The 17,339-nt window shown below is 43.6% G+C and overlaps 1 protein-coding gene across 2 annotated transcripts in view; it reads right to left on the minus strand.

The window, feature by feature from the left end:
* The window catches only part of OSBPL1A (oxysterol binding protein like 1A), a 240,516-nt gene that overhangs the window by 213,240 nt on the left and 9,937 nt on the right, over nt 1–17,339 (minus strand). For both annotated transcript variants that reach the window (XM_017884011.1, XM_017884012.1), the window contains exon 2: nt 6,243–6,365. In XM_017884011.1, the coding sequence (XP_017739500.1) occupies nt 6,243–6,363 (121 nt within the window). In that variant the 5' untranslated portion in view covers nt 6,364–6,365. The remainder of the gene's footprint in view (nt 1–6,242; nt 6,366–17,339) is intronic.

Consider the following 17,339-nt stretch of genomic DNA (forward strand, 5'->3'; position numbering starts at 1 on the left):
TGATTGTGCCACTGCACTCCAGCCTGGACAACAAAGCGAGACACTGTCTCAAACAACAAAAAACCCACTACTGCTTTTGGTTGATGACTTTTCCATTCACATCACAGCTCCTCCTTTGAGGCTTCTGTCATTAAGCCAAAGCTCTTGGCCTTCTCTGCTGCCATCTGCCAGCCTCCCAGTGGCCCTACCCTCACCAAGTAACTTCGGGCAATATAGACTTTCAGTCTGCTGCAAATCCTGCCACCATCCTCAGGGGGCCAACTGCCTACTCAGCACCTTGGTCTGTCAGTTTCTTAGCTTCCCTCATTTCTCACAAACCATGCCTCTGCTTAAGGTCAGGGACCCACTGCCAGAGCCACAGCCTGGGTGCCACCAACACCCCTGGACTCAGAACACAGAAAGCCACTTTCCCAAGCACTCCCGACTTCCCAGCCTGTCCACACAGCCATCCCCCACACTTTCTTTTCAATTTACCCAGCCCCCAGCTCTAATCACTTTCTTTTTTCAAAAGAGGGTGTCCCTCTGTCACCCAGGCTATAGTGCAGTGGCACAATCACAACTCACTGAAGCCTTTACCTCCTGGGCTCAAGCAACTCTCCCACCTCAGCCTCCCGAGTAGCTGGGACCACAGGCATGCACCACCACATCTGGCTAATATTTGGATTCCTTTGTAGGGATGGAGTTTTGCTGTGTTGCCCAGGCTGGTCTCAAACTCCTGAGCTCAAGTGATCCTCTAACCTCAGCCTCCCACAGTGCTGGGATTACAGGGGTGAGCCACTGTGCCAGGCCTAATCACATTCATGTATATGTAAATACCCTCCATCTTCACTTCCTTCAATACATTCAGTGTCTATTAATCCCTCACTTCAACATTTCTTTATCATATTCTGAAAATCCTGGCTTCACTATAATATCTGTCACAGCAGCCTAAAAAACCTCCAGAGCCTGCTAAGTACACGAGCCCAGTTTCTCCATAATCATACCCAGGTGGCTAACCAACAGTGAAGAAAAACAACAGAGCCCTGTGGATTTACACACCATAAACTCAGGACCTCACACTAGCTGAAGGCCCTTCTGTAAGGCCCTGTCCAAGCATCTCTCATATGTTCTAACAAAAAGTAATTCAGTCCTTCACTATTCTCCTCAAGCCTTTTACCCAGACAACTCTACCTTAGCAAATGACGTATTTCAGCTTCACAGAGAAAACAGAAGCTTTCATAGAATTCCCTGCGCTTCCAGCACCAAATCAACCATCCCCCCTGGATCTACAGGCACTCTGCTAAACTTCCCTCCTGAGGTCTAAGACTAACCGTTCTTCCTGGATCCTGGAGCCCATCCCTTCCTGTTTCTCAGGCCCTCCTTTTTCACCTGTCTTCAACCTCTCTCCCTTTAGGTGCCATGGGAAGGAGTAAATGCTCTGATCTCTCCCATTTAATGAGGAAACACAAATGAAACCTTCCCTACTCCATGCTCCCAGGCAGCTACTGCGTCCCTCACTCTCCCCATTCTACTCTTCACTGGCTCTTTCTACCCAACATTCCTTCCTGTCAACCCCCACCCACTGCAGATGAAGCTCATCTCCCACCAGGTCATGAACACTGTCCTCAGTTTTTATCAAGAAATGGGTCCCGGGGGCAGGTTTCCGCCACCACTGCATCACTGGACAGCACGGCCACATTCTTCCCTGGCTGCCACAGCCCTGTACCCTGTGGGTCCTCTCATTTCTCTGGCACTACTTTTCCATATCCTTTGGACAATTTATTTTCCCCGACTAGTCCATTACTGGTCACTTCAGAAGTGGTACTTCAGCTGGGCATGGTGGCTCACACCTGGAATCCCAGCATTTTGGGAGGCCAAGTCGGATAGATTGCTTGAAGTCAGGAGTTCAAGATGAGCCTGGGCAATGTAGTGACACCCTATTCTACAAAAAATACAAAAATCAGCCAGGCGTGGTGGCGCACACCTGTAATCCCAGCTATTCCAGAGGCTGAGGTGGGAAGATCACTTGAGCCTGGAAGTTCAAGGCTGTAGTAAACCATGATTACACCACTGCGTTCCAGCAGGGGAGACAGAGCAAGACTCTGTCTCAAAAAAGAAAGAAAGAAAGAAAGAGAGAAAGAGAGAGAGAAAGAAAGATAAAAAGAAAAAAAGGTATTTCATGGCCCTCTCCCACTGCTTCCATTGTTTCTGTGCTGTTGACTTCAAAATCCATATTTCCATCTCCAAAGTGTCCACTAGACATCTCCATTGGGCTGGGCAAGGGTTCCTCAGGCCCAGAAAGCACAAAGTTGAACTCACCTGTTTTCCTCCATACACATACTCATAGGAATCACCAGGCCCCTCCAACATGTGTGTTCACAATGGATGGCCTCTCATTCCCCTCACTTCTCACTCAACAGCAGCAGCACCTTCCTGCTTTCTCCTTTTCACCCCACAGTCAATTAACTTGACTGACTCCAACTCCTAAATATTCATTACATCTAGTTTTCTCCATTACCACTGCTTCTGCCCCCATCCAAACCACACTGTCTCCTCTCACTTTCTATGACAGCTTCTGACCTGGTGTCTTCACATCTAGTATTTCCAAATAGGACTGTGGATCAAGAAATCAAAATTTCCAAGATCCAGCCAGGCGCAGCAGCTCACACCTGTAATCCCAGCACCTTGGGAGGCCAAAGCGGACAGATCACTTAAGGTCAGGAGTTGGAGACCAGCCTGGCCAACATGGTGAAACTCCGTCTCTACTAAAAATACAAAAATTAGCCTGGTGTGGTTGTGGGCACCTGTAATCCCAGCTACTTGAGAGGCTGAGGCACAAGAATCGCTTGAACCCAACAGGTGGAGGTTGCAGTGAGCCAAGATTGCACCACTGTACTCCAACCTGGGCAACAGAGCAAGACTATGTCTCAAAAAAAGAAAAAAATTTCCAAGATCCTGCATTTCCTTTTAAAATACTTCAAACAGGTTTTATACTCTTTCACAACTTATCGATATTTAAAAGGATGCGTTCAATGAATAAGAAATGTCAAGCTTTGGAGTATTTTACAAAGAACAGTACACTATATAGAATATTAAAACACTAAAACACCAGCAGGTATTACTGGGGAATATTCAAAAAACTTCACATTTGGACCACCTAGTAAAGGACCACCTAGTAAAGTGATAGCACTACACAGAACTGTGTGTTGAGACTGCCAATATAAGTACTTAGTTTGCTTCCAAAATTTATTATTTCTTGGAACATCACTCATAGAATTTACAAAAAGTATATTATGTATATACACAGTAATTTAATTTAATTTAATTTAATTTTTTGAGACAGAGTCTTGCTCTGTTGCCAGGCTAGAGTGCAGTGGCACGATCTTGGCCCACTGCAAGCTCTGTCTCCCGGGTTCAAGCTATTCTCCTGTCTCAGCCTCCCGAGTAGCTGGGACTACAGGCGCCCGCCACCATGCCCAGCTAATTTTTGTATTTTTAGTAGAGACGGGGTTTCATCATGTTGGCCAGGATGGTCTCGATCTCCTAACCTCATGATCCGCCCACCTCAGCCTCCCAAAGTGCTGGGATTACAGGCATGAGCCACCATGCCTGGACACATATACATATTAATATTTATTTTATTTGCAAGAATGACTCACACTAGCAACAGACAGGACCAGGAACACATACTTGTAACACAACATCAGCTACAAGCAAAACTAATTCTATCCTCCTTTCCCAGACCCTAAAAAAGCTCACTTTCACTTTCCGCTCACATCAGCCCTTCTTTCCCTCACTTTCAACTTGACATCACTGGATTCCTTCCGAACAGTAACATCTCTGTGTTGACTGTTAACCTTTAATTCTTGCAGGAGAATTACAGTAATTTATACAATTTTCCCAATTTGTCATGATTTGGAAAAACAAGAAAGAAAGGAAAGAAAACCAAGAAATGCCAGGAAGGAACCCCCCACATGGAAACACTATTCATGCCTGGTCTTGCCCACCCCTCCCCACTCCTTTGAGAACTGCACATCAACTGACTATGTCACCTTCTGCATCGACCCTTCAAACTACCCTTAAGATAAAGTCTGACTGACAGGTATAATGAGGTGAAACTTGACAAAAAAATTAACATATTTCTCAGCTTTACATTTCCAAGTAGACGACTTTCTCCTAATTGGCCTGAGGCAACCACGGGTGGAGGTGGGAAGGGGAGACAGAAAAGGGTCACTGAGGATGATCAAATGTTTTGGCACTCAAAATAGAATCCTGAGGTAAAGATAAAGAGCCAGTCTTTGCTGAAGAATAGGGGGAAATTTTATACATTTTTTATTTTTTAAACATTTTTTTCCCTCAGATCATTCTCCATAACAAAGACATTTTAAAATTCCTGTTTCCAACTCAGTCTCTAGACAACCCAGATCCTCAGATCACAGTTTCTTCCCTATTGCAAAGATGCTATTTCTTCCCCACTGAGGGTGAGGTCATGAGGTTTGCTGCCCTGGTACAAGAGGAGGAAGTAGCAAAAAGAATAAAATATCCATCTGAAGCCAGCCTTTTCTGGGACTGAGGAACTGTGGAAGGAGAAAAGACAAAAGTTGAGACACGTGGCTCTGGATCTTACACTCAGAAAGTGGGATACACTGAGGAGACACGGAGAACAGGCAAGCTGCTTCCGGGATGCAGGAAGAGACCCCCTCTAGGTCGCCCACCTTAGCACTCCCCTGCCAGGTGCTGCATCAAAGTAGACTCAGTAAGGTGTCCTGAGGGAAGGCTACATTTTGGGTAACCAGAGCTATTCTAGTTTCCACCATGGCCTTGGCTCCCACATGCCACTCTCCCAAGAGGGGAACAGGAGTGTGTCTGCATTGAACCAGCAAGCCTAGGCCAGGTGCCAGATGAAGATGTGACAGAGGGTAACACGAGCCACATGACAGTCTCCTGATACAGCCAAGGAGTCTTACCATACCACACGACACACTGAGAGGCCTGATTCTTTGACTTTTTACCTGAGTTTCACGTCAGCTTCCAATGCTTAAGGAGCACCAGGAAGACAAGGGTGGCTCAGGCACCAAAGCCGAGTCATAGATTAGAGGAAACCCTGCCCTCTCTACCGCACAAACACACAGCAAGGCTCGCCTCTACACTCGAACACCAAGTTAGAGGAAACACAGGGGAAGGGAGATCAAGACTTTATCAAAAGGGCTACTAAAAAAAGTATGGCTAGATGCAGTGGGTCACACCTGTAATCCCAACAATTTGAGAGGCTGAGATGGGAGGATCGCTTGAGACCAGGAGTTCAAGACCAGCCTGGAGAACACAGCAAGATTCCATCTCTACAAAAAATACAAAACTTAGCCAGGCGTGGTGGCGTGTGCTTGTAGTCCCAACTACTCTGGAGGCTGAGGTGGGACAAAAGCTTGAGCCCAGAGGTCTGAGGCTGCCATGAGCTGTGAGCAAGCCGCTGCACTCCAGCCTGGGCAACAGAACAAAACCCTGTCTCAAACAGACAAACAAAAAAGACAGAAGTACTCGGAGACTAGCATTTACTCTCCCGACACCTCCGAGAACGTGAAGGGGTTTATTACACTACCAGAGCCATTTTAGAGAACACGTTGTATTTCTCTGCACATTTGATGCAAGATTGTGATGTACTGGCCCCTTTGCTACCCAAGGCACATTGTGACTTGGCTGCTACGTTGTTTCTTCTTCCTTGAACCATTTTTTCTTCTCTATTGTCACCTGGCTAACTCCTACTCTTTCACATTACACCTTAGAATGGTTTCCTCCAGGAAGCTAATCCTTCCAGTTCCAGTTCCACACCTCTCCCATGACACCTGCACTTCCACGTCCTGGTGCATATTTTGTAATGCAGACTAGTCTGATCTATTAATCTACTAGACTAAGCTCAACGAGGGCAGGGATCCCATCTACCTCTTCATCATTATCTCCAGGGCACACAGTAAACACTCAAACCTGCTGGGTCAACTGCAATGTCTTCAAGAAGAAAAAAAATCATCATAGGATATATCCTGTGGGCTAGGGTCACCCTTGTGGCTTGTAATATTTGGGATCCATAACAATTTTAAGAATGGACCTCACTTTCTCTGACTTAGAAGGGACTAGGAGAGACATTTCCTCCAATCTGTGGGGTTCTTCCTAGCATGAGAGAGATTAATTACATGATAGATCAGAAAAGTTAGCATTAAATAAATGCTAAGACTCATACGAGAAAGCTACAAAGTCCATTCAAAGTTTACCTTTGCAATTAATGTCAGCAATCACTTCATTCCTCGCCATGGTCTCTAATAGTTGTCGTACTTCTTTAGCATTGCCATTTCTGGCGTGATGGAGAAGCTGTTGCTCCGCTTCTGTGCTCATTTCTAGATTAAGAAAATAATAACATTGCTATTATCTAAGGACATAATTAGCTTTTAGATATTACCTGCTAACATAGAAAGGGGAAATAATCATCATTTTGCAGCTGATAAGACAGACACAAGAACTGAATAAATCCATTGCAGGGTGAGAACTCGAGCCTGAGACCCCTTGCCCTTCCTATTATTATTGAAGCAGTATACTAGAAACTTTGGCAAGTCTCTTAACTTCTTAAGGCCTTAGTTTCCTCATCTGCAAAACACAACCAGCCCATAAACTGTTCGTTATAAGATTATGTATGTGAAAGCATTCTGTCAAATACATAGTATTATGCAAATGGTTATTACATTAAAAATTAAACATAAAAGGAAAAAACAAAATTAGAGATAGTCAAAATATGACCATTCATATAGGAATAGTGTAAGACTAACATGTAAACTAACACATTCAAAACTGTGCAAAAAATCATTCTGAATAGAAACTCATTACAGATAAACATCCTGAAGTGGCTATACGTAAACAAATAAATTGGCCCAGCGCAGTGGCTCAAGTCTGTAATCCCAGCACTTTGGGAGGCTGAGACAAGCGGATCACGAGGTCAGGAGATTGAGACCATCCTGGCTAACACGGTGAAACCCGGTCTCTACTAAACAATACAAAAAACTAGCTAGGTGAGCTGGCGCGTGCCTGTAGTCCCAGCTACCCGGGAGGCTGAGGCAGGAGAATGGCGTGAACCCGGGAGGCGGAGCTTGCAGTGAGCCGAGATCGCGCCACTGCACTCCAGCCTGGGCGACAGAGCGAGACTCCATCTCAATAAAAAATAAAAATAAATTTATTTTTTCTGTCACATTTTCTTATCAAGCCCCAAACCAAATACAGAAAATTACAAGCAAATTTCAAGCATTTATGTCAAAATGAGAAAATGTTACAAACAGCAATTCCCAGAAGTATGTCATTCTTACTAATAATCAAACAAATAGAAATCATTCAAACACAAGTGACAGTTTTCTTGCCCATCGAATTAGCAAAAATAAAAAAAGACAAGAAACAATGCTGGCATGGGCAGGAAATAGCACTCCTGGAGAGTGCTAAAATGAATACAAATGCATACAACCTTTCATACATTACAGGCGGAGATCAGCAATTTGGCAATATCAAATAAACTTCAAAATTCATACATACCATTTACTTTGGGCAACTCTATTTCTAGGAATCTATCCTGCAGAAACATTTACACAAGATTTTTTATTCAAATGTTTATTTTTCCCCTCATGTTTGCTGTCATCTTACACAAGATTAATTTGAAAGCATGTTCATAAAGATTATAGTTTTTGTAATAGTGGAAAAGTTAGAAACCACTCCTTGTCATCAACAGGGGACTGGTTAAACACACCTTCCAGTGAGGTTAAAAGAGATGGGCTGTATAGGCTGGTGACTGGATGGGTTTTGAAGGCATGGTTTCAAAACAGAGCAGAGTAAACAGGTGGACCCCAGCCCTCAACCCCTAATCAGCATTTCTTATGCTGGCAAGTCGGGCTTTACCCTCTCTGAGACTTAGCTAGTTATATTTCCTAAAGTACAAGAGAGACACCAGGAGCTCCCAGGAAGTGGCCAAGAAAACCTTACAGTGAAGTTAGCAGTCAACAGGCCCCACCCACTATCTCAGTTTTCAATCAACTTTCTAGCTCCCCACTCTTAAACATGAAAGACAAAGACCAAAACCAAACAGAGAAGAAAAGCAGCCTAGAGAAAACAAGGTAGCAAAGAAAAGGTTAAAAAATAATAACTAATATCCTTAGATAATAAATGATATTCTCTTCTATAACAAAAACAAGATGCTATCCAAAAAAAAATAAAGCTTGAGAAAAGAACTTTGGAAATAAAACAGCAAAATTTAAGCTTCAATAAAAGAGTTAGAAAATAAGTTAAGACTATCTCCTAGAAAATAAAACTGTTAAGAAAATAGGAGATAAAAGATGAATGTTGGCCAGGCACAGTGGCTCATGCCTGTAATTCCAGCACTTTGGGAGGCCGAGGCAGGCAGACCATTTGAGCCCAGGGGTTCAAAACCAGCCTGGACAACATGGTGAAACTCCAACTCTACTAAAAACACAAAAATTAACTGAGTCTGGTGGTGCACATCTGCAACCCCAGCTACTCGGGAGGTTGAGGCTGGAGAATCACTTGAACCTGGGAGGTGGACGTTGCAGTAAGCTGAGATCATGCCACTGCACTCCAGCCTGGGTGACAGAGTAAGACTTGGTCTCAAAAAAAAAAAAAAAAAAAAAGACTGTTAAGAGAATTGGTCCGGGAGGTCAAACACTGAAACAGAAGTTCTAAAAAAAGAAAACAGAGAGATAGAGAAAATAAAGAATTTCTTTGGCAGACCAAGGCAGTAGGATCACTTGAGGCCAGGAGTTTAAGACCAGCCTAATATGGTGAAACCTCATCTCTACTAAAAATAGAAAAAAAAATTTAGCCAGGTGTGGTAGGGGAGGCCTGTAGTCCCAGCTACATCAGGAGGCTGAGGCAGGAGGATCGCTTCAACCCAGGAGGCAGAGGTTGCAGTGAGCTGAGATCATGCCACCGCACTCCAGCCTGGGCAACAGAGCAAGACTCCATCTCAAAAAAAAAAAAAAAAAAAAGAATTTAAGGAAGTCTTACAGCACTGAAAAGCCTAATGAGAGCCCGACAATTCTGGAAAATTTCTGATCTGCAGACAAAAGAGAACCTATGAAAGCACATCATCATGAAATTTTAGAACTTTGGTAACAAAAGATATCAGGTAATAAACAAAAGAGCAGGAATCAGAATGATTTTGACTTCTCTATCACAACATAAGCATCCAAAAGACAACAAAGCAATGCCCAAAAGTTCTGGAGGAAAATTATTTCCAACCCCCAATTCTATAACCAGCCAATCAAAAGTAGGAGTACAATAAGGACATTTTAAAATATACCAGTATGTAAATTTATTTCCCACACACCACTTCTCAGGAAGCCACCAGGGGTATAGCCACCAAAATTAAAAAACCAAGGAAGAGGAAGACATTAGCAAAGCCATTAGAAACAGACAATTAGCAAAGGAATCCCCAGGGTGAGGGGAAACCCTGGATATCTAGCTGTGGGCCTGGCCTAGCTCTTCTCCATACCTGGTTTATCTGGCCCCTACGCTAAGGATGTTCTGCTGCCTGTTCAGCTGAGGGTCCTAATTCCACCCCCTCAGGAGTGTTCTCCTTCCACCCACACCTGAGAAATACCTGTGGGCTCAGAGGCAGAAAGTGAAGAGCCTAATTCCCTGACAAAGTCCTGCCATCCAGGAACCCACATCTGGTCCCTACTACAGCCCTACTAAGCCACCAGCCTGGCTAAGGCCTATTTCCAGTGCTCGCACAAGGCCTCGCTCAGTGGCTTCCCTTTGAAAGAGTTCTTATAGGCCGGGTGCGGTGGCTCACACCTGTAATCCTAACACTTTGGGAGGCCGAGGCGGGTCGATCACCTGAGGTCAGGAGTTTGAGACCAGCCTGACCAACATGGTGAAACCCCGTCTCTACTAAATGCAAAAAAATTAGCCGGGCGTGGTGGCACATTCCTGTAATCCCAACTACTTGGGAGGCTGAGGCAGGAGAATCACTTGAACCCAGGAGGCGGAGGTTGCAGTGAGCTGAGATTGTGCCACTTCATTCCAACCTGGGCAAAAAGAGCAAAATTCCATCTCAAAAAAAAAAAAAAAAAAAAAAAAGAAAAGAAAAGAAAAAAGAAAAAAAAGAAAAAGCTCTTATAAACTCTGCAGGAAGCCAAACCCAGGCTCAGGCTGTTTAAAGAAAAAATTATTCAGTGCTACTTGTTAAAGCATGATAAGGAAGACTTTATTCAGCACCTCCATGGTAGTTACAAGGACCACCGCAAGACGGTCTTGCCATGGGGAAGACAGCTGAAGCTCAACTCTGAATACAGCAAGGACAAGTGGGATTATAGCCAAGGAGCAGGGTCAGGGTCAGTGGGTGGAAAAGTACTCAGAGGAAACATCAGGGGCAGAGGGGATTCTGGCTAAACCAAACTAACAGGGTTGTCGCTGAAGACAAGCCAGGGTGGTCAGACACCACCTGGGGGATGGTGGAGGATGAGGAATCTGATGAGATATCAAGGGTGGAGGGTTCTTGCTAAAACCGGATTTTACAAGGAAGTGCACAGATGGACCCAGCAGAAGGTTCAGAAGTCTGATTAAAGTTTGGCCAAGTCAAGAATCTCTGTCATGACTCAGAATCTTATTTTCAGAGTAAATTTCTGGGGGGACTTCATCTAACAGTGATTGTAATGCCCTTTCTTCAGTTTGCTAATCAGCTTTTATATTAATCCCCTCTGCATTCATTCACCTGTTAAAATATCTAATATTTTTTAAATGTTAGCAATACTTATATTCACTGTAGCATTATTTATAAAGAAAAAAAATCAGGACTGGGCACAGTTGCTCACTCTTGTAATCCCAGCACTTTGGGAGGCTGAGGAGGGCAGATCACTTGAAGTCAGAAGTTCGAGACCAGCCTGGCCAATGTGGCAAAAAAACTCCGTCTCTACTAAAATTACAAAACTTAGGCAGGCGTGGTGGTGGGCGCCTGTAAAACCATCCACTCAGGAGGCTGAGGCAGGAAAATCTCTTGAACCTGGGAGGCAGAGGTTGCAGTGAGCAGAGATCACACCATTGCACTCCAGACTAGGCAACAGAGGAAGACTCCATCTCAAAAAAAGAAAGAAATAAAGAACAAAAAATTAAAGATCCATCAATAAAGGTTCATTCACCTAATACTATGAAACCGTTAAAAATATTACAGAACACCCAGCCTGGCAACATGGTGAGATCCTATGTCTATAAAAATACAAAAAATCAGCTAGGCATGAGACCGGGCGCGTTGGCTCAAGCCTGTAATCCCGGCACTTTGGGAGGCCCAGGCAGGTAGATCATGAGGTCAGGAGTTCAAGACCATCCTGGCTAACATGGTGAAACCCCGTCTCCACTAGAAAAAAAAAAATAAAATAAAATAAAAATTAGCCAGGCGTGGTGGCGGGCGCCTGTAGTCCCAGCTACTCAGGAGGCTGAGGCAGGAGAATGGCATGAACCCGGGAGGCAGAGCTTGCGGTGAGCTGAGATGGTGCCACTGCTCTCTAGCCTGGGCAACAGAGCTAGACTCTATCTCAAAAAAAAAAAAAAAATTAGCTGGGCATGGTGGTGTGAGCCTGTAGTCCCTGCCACTGGGGAGGCTGAGGTAGGAGGATCATTTAAGCCCAAGAGGTCGAGGCTGCAGTGAGCCAAGATCGTGCCACTGCACTCCAGGCTGTGTAACAGAGATCCTGTCTCAGAAAAAAAAATTTTTTTTGATAAAAATATATTATAGAAGAAGCTGGGGGCAATGGCTCAGCACTTTGGGAGGCCATGGTGGGCGGATCTCGAGTCCAGGAGATCAAGACCAGCCTGGGCAACATGGTAAAACCCCATCTCTACAAAAATACAAAAATTAAGCCAGGCATGGTGGTATGCGCCTGTAGTTTCCACTACCTGAGAGGCTGAGGTGGGAGGATCACCTGAGCTCACGAAGTTAAGGCTGCAGTGAGCTGAGAGCACGCCACTGCACTTTAGCCTGGCTAAAGAGTGGCTAAACAGAGTGAGACCCTGTTTAAAAAAAAAAAAGGAAATAAAAGAAAAAGAAAAAAAGTTTAAATAATTTATAAAACCATGAAGTTGCAATATATTGTTAGGACAGATGGTACCTATATAGATTAGGCTCTCTATATATTTGCTATATATTGGCAGAGAAACAGAGGGAAAAGATATCAGGATGTCAACAGTGGTTACTCCTTGTGGTGAAATTATGAATGGTTTTAAATATCTTCTTTGGTTAGTTGTATTTTCCAAATTTCCTACAATATAAAGCCATTTTATAACCGGAAAATGTAAGTTATTAAAGATGAAAACCAAAAAAGCTTCAAGTCTAATTAATAAGGCATTTATCACAGAGGATGTTTTAATGTATTTTCAATCATGTACATTAAACAAGGAGTGATGGTCTAGACTTGCTGGCATATTACACCAAAAGGTTTAATATTCTTTTCATGCCTTTAAAGTATGAATCAAAAAATGTTTGAAGTATCTTCAAAACATACAAGAAGTTTTTTGTAACATTTTCCTTGGGTTCTTACTATATTGGGCTTACAGAAAAAAAGATTAAAAAATTCTCAAAGTTCTGTACAATAAAAATGAAAAGGATAAAAATAAATCTATTGGACCAGGCGCCTTGGCTCATGCCTGTAATCCCAGCCCTTTGGGAGGCTGACGCAGGCGGATCACAAGGTCAAGAGATCAAGACGATCCTGCCCAACATGGTGAAACTCCGTCTCTACTCAAAATACAAAAATTAGCTGGGCATGGTGACCCCCGCCTGTAGTCCCAGCTACTCGGGAGGCTGAGGCAAGAGAATTGTTTGAACCCTGGAGGAGGAGGTTGCAGTGAGCCGAGATCACACCACTGCACTCCAGCCTGGTGACAGAGCAAGACTCTGTCTCAAAAAATGAATAAATAAATAAATCTATTATCTACTTAAACAGTCCATTATAATATATAAACCACTGTAGTTACTCACAAATGCTGGGATTGAAACTAAAATTGATTCAACAAATGTTTCTTGAGTATCTACTGATGATAGGGGCTGTTATAGGCACTGGGGTACCATGATGGATAATATGGTTCCTGCCCTCCAGAACGGGGCAAACATGCAAACAACAATCACAACATGTGTCAAGTACAGCAATGTACACGGAACAGTGGCTGCACAGAGGAGAAGGGGAGTGGTTAGCTATCCGCCAACATTAGTGATTAGATACAGAGAAAGTAAAATGTAAACTGGTACTTGAATAAGAAGTTCACCAAGATCACAGGGGTGAACAAATTTCCTTGGACACTAGATACATAATAGGGAGATTAAGATATGGGATAGAAAATAAACAACGTGAGTGAAGATGTGACTCTATCTGGTTGTGGTGAGTTTGAGATTCCTGTGGGAAACAGAGATGAAGATGTTCAATAAGAAACTAGCAGGCTGGGCGCGGTATCTCACGTCTGTAATCCCAGCACTTTGGGAGGCCAAGGTGGGCAGAGCAGTTGAGGTCAGGAGTTGGAGACCAACCCGGCCAACACGGTGAAACCCCCTCTCTACTAAAAATACAAAAATTAGCCAGGGGTGGTGGCACATGCCTGTAGTCCTAGCTACTTGGGAGGCTGAGGCACAAGAATCATTTGAACCCGGGAGGTGGAGGTTGCAGTGAGCTGAGATTGTGCCACTGCACTCCAGCCTGGGTGGCAGAGTGAGACCCTGTCTCAGAAAAAAACAAACCAATAAACAAACAAACAAAAGGGCCGGGCGCGGTGGCTCAGGCCTGTAATCCCAGCGCTTTGGGAGGCCGAGATGGGCGGATCACCTGAGGTCAGTTGTTCAAGATCAGCCTGGCCAACACGATTAAATCCTGTCTCCACTAAAAATACAAAAAATTAGCTGGGCTTGGTGGCGGGCGCCTGTAGTCCCAGCTACTCCGGAGGCTGAGGCCGGAGAATGGCGTAAACCCGGGAGGCGGAGCTTGCAGTGAGCCAAGAACAGGCCATTTCACCATTGCACCCCAGCCTACGCGACAAGAGTGAAACTCTGTCGAGAGAGAGAGAGAGAGAGAGAGAGAGAGAGAGAGAGAGAGAGAGAGAGAGAAAGGAAAGAAGGAAAGAAAGAAGGAAAGAAGGAAAGAAAGAGAGAGAAGGTAGCTAATTAATAACAGTTTAAGTACAAGAAAGCAGTTGTAGGTTAGAATTTTTTTATTTTTATTTTATTTTATTTTTTGAGATGGAGTCTCGCTGTCACCCAGGCTGGAGTGCAGTGGTGCAATCTCAGCTCACTGCAAGCTCCTCCTCCCAGGTTTACGCCATTCTCCTGCCTCAGCCTCCGGAGTAGCTGGGACTACAGGTACCCGCCACCACGCCCAGCTAATTTTTTTGTATTTTTAGTAAAGATGGGGTTTCACTGTGTTAGCCAGAATGGTCTCTATCTCCTGACCTCATGATCCGCCCGCCTCGGCCTCCCAAAGTGCTGGGATTACAGGTGTGAGCCAACCGCACCTGGCCTGTAGGTTAGAATTTCAATAGCACCTGTAGTACCAGCTACTCAGGGGGCTGAGGCAGGAAGACTGCCTGAGCCCAGGAGTTGCAGGCTGCTGTAAGATATAATTACACCACTCTATTCCAACCTGGGTAACAGAAGCAGATTCTGTCTCTAAAAATAAATAAATAAAATAATTTAAATAGTGGGAGTTATCATCATATAAGTGGTCATTACAATCACAGTAATAAATGAGAACCCTCACTGGGAGAAAAACAACATTTATTGAAGGCGAAGGAGGCCAGGGAAGAGGAGCTGGCAAAAAACGACCAAGGGTGGAGAGGGGGCTCAGAAAAGGGTGGCAGCAACTGAAGCCAAGGGAGGAATATGTTTCAGGGAATGGGATGGGTACAAAAGAAAGGGCAAGAAAGACAAGGCCTGAAAACACCAACTGCTTTGGCAAATAGAAGAAGGCCACTGACAAGCTCCAAGAGTTATCTCCAGTGGAAATGAGACAGGCAAAAACATAGGCTTTGCTAAACAGAGGAGTGAATGGGGGATAAAAAGGAGACTGCACCAGACTCCTTTAAAGCAACTTCCTTCTGAAGAGAAGGTAACAGCTTCACTTTTAGGATATTAGACACCTGGGCATGTTTAAAGATTGTAGGGCAAGAGCCAGGAGAGAGGCAAACCTTGGCATACGGGAGAAAGGAGAAATGAGGGATGGAGTGAGATCCTAGAGGAGCCTGAGTAGGAAGAAGAGAAGCCCAAGGGAAGGATGGCCCTGAAGACCAGGAAGGCACTGCATCAGGGCTGGCGGGCAGGAAAGATGGCAAAGATCGGGTGAGGATGGTTCAGGGGCAGGGAGCGGGAGGAGGGCTCCTCTCTGATGACTGCCAATTTCCAGAATAAGAAAAGGGACAGATTTGTAGGTACCTGAGGAGAAGAGAGGACTCTTCCTATAAGACAGGATAGTAGGAGAGAAAAAAATGGGTCATGGGACCAATACAGTCATACAGATTGTTTTATTATTTTTAAGAAAGAGAAAGGAACAGAGCCAGTTAAATTTCACCAAGAAAAGGAAAAATCAACAACTCATGTTGCCTTGTGCCTAAAGCTCACAGGTATCAGTTTTAAGACAGGCATTTGACTAAAACATATTCTTAAAGCAATTTGGACATTCTCTCACGTCCAAAGCAATTGATACTACATATTCAAAGCAATTTGACACTACATGTTCAAAGCAATTGACATTATGTGCATCAAAACTAGTCTAGCTGTGCAGCCCAACCACACTCTAAAGATTTTCTGACTATGAAACTTCAGACTTAACCAAATAAGCAATACTTAGAGGATAAATTCCAAAATGCTAACAGGCATGTTCACTGCTTTTCCCTTATAATCTTTTATAATTTTAGAAAGGAATGGCAGGGGTGGGGAGGAGACTGGCACCTTCTCTTACCACCTCTTGGAAATGAGTTAATAAAAATGAAGTATCGGCCGAGCACAGTGGCTCACGTCTATGATGCCAGCACTTTGGGAGGCCAAGGCAGGTGAATCACTTGAGCCCAGGAGTCCAAGACCAGCCTGGGCAACCTATGAAGACCCCATCTTTACAAAAAATACAAAAATTAGCCAGGCGTGGTGGCACTTGCCTGTAGTCAGCTACTCGGGAAGCTGAGGTGGAAGGATTGCTTGAGCCAGGGAGGTCAAAGCTACAGTGAGCCATGATTGCACCACTGTACTCCAGCCTAGGTGACAGAGTGAGACCCTATTTCAAAAATATATATATATATATGAAATATACGTATATTTCAAAATATTTTGAAATATGTTTCTATGTATATTTCAAATATGTATATTTGAAATAAATATATTCATTTATATTTATTTGAAATACATATATTTATTTCATCATATATTTGAAATAAACTTACACACATTCAGATATATATTTGAAAATATAATATTTATATATCTACTAAAATTATATATTTTTATAAATATATATATTTATATGTATTTCAAATATATATACTTATTTCTGAAATATCCATATATATTTGAAATATATATAGATATTTCCTGCACTTCTGGAGTGCAGTGGCACACCTCCCAGGCTCAGGTGAGCCTCTCAACTCAGTCTCCCAAGTAGTTGGGACTACAGGTGCACACACCACCATGCCCAGCTAATTTTTGTATTCTTTTCTAGAGACAGGGTTTCGCCATGTTACCCAAGCTGGTCTTAAATCCGGGGCTCAAGCGATCCGCCTGCCTCGGTCTCCCAAAGTGCTAGGATTACAGGCGTGAGTCACCATGCCCAGCCCCAAAATTTTTTTTTACAGCAAAATACTTTCCTGGTGGCTCTAACAGCGAGGCAAAATAGCACAACTCCAAAAATATCTGAATTTAAAAACTGAGAAAACCTCCTAAAAATGATAGCATACTAATTAGATCATTACAATAAAATGATCTTTATATTCCTTTCAGTTACACTACAAAGAAAGAAACTACTAATAAAATGTTTCAAACCAAGGAATAAAGCCATTCATCACAATTTTTTTTAAAGAGATGGGGACTTGCTATGTTGCCCTGGCTGATCTCAAACTCCTGGGCTTAAGTGATTCTCCATCTTGGCCTCCCAAAGCACTGGGATTACAGGCATGTGCCACTGCACCCAGCCCACAATTTCTTTTCTCATCCAAGAACCATCCACTAAATGTGGACTGAAAGTCCACTGCTGTCTATGTAGACTTGAATATCTAGAATGTCCATGAGTATCTGAAACCTTAACCCTTAGGTGAACATTCAGGTAGTTATCCCACCATCAGGTGTCCAACATGACAGC

The sequence above is a fragment of the Rhinopithecus bieti genome, unplaced genomic scaffold (genome assembly GCF_001698545.2).
Source record: "Rhinopithecus bieti isolate Rb0 unplaced genomic scaffold, ASM169854v2 scaffold_13577, whole genome shotgun sequence".
Classification (NCBI taxonomy): Eukaryota; Metazoa; Chordata; class Mammalia; order Primates; family Cercopithecidae; genus Rhinopithecus; species Rhinopithecus bieti.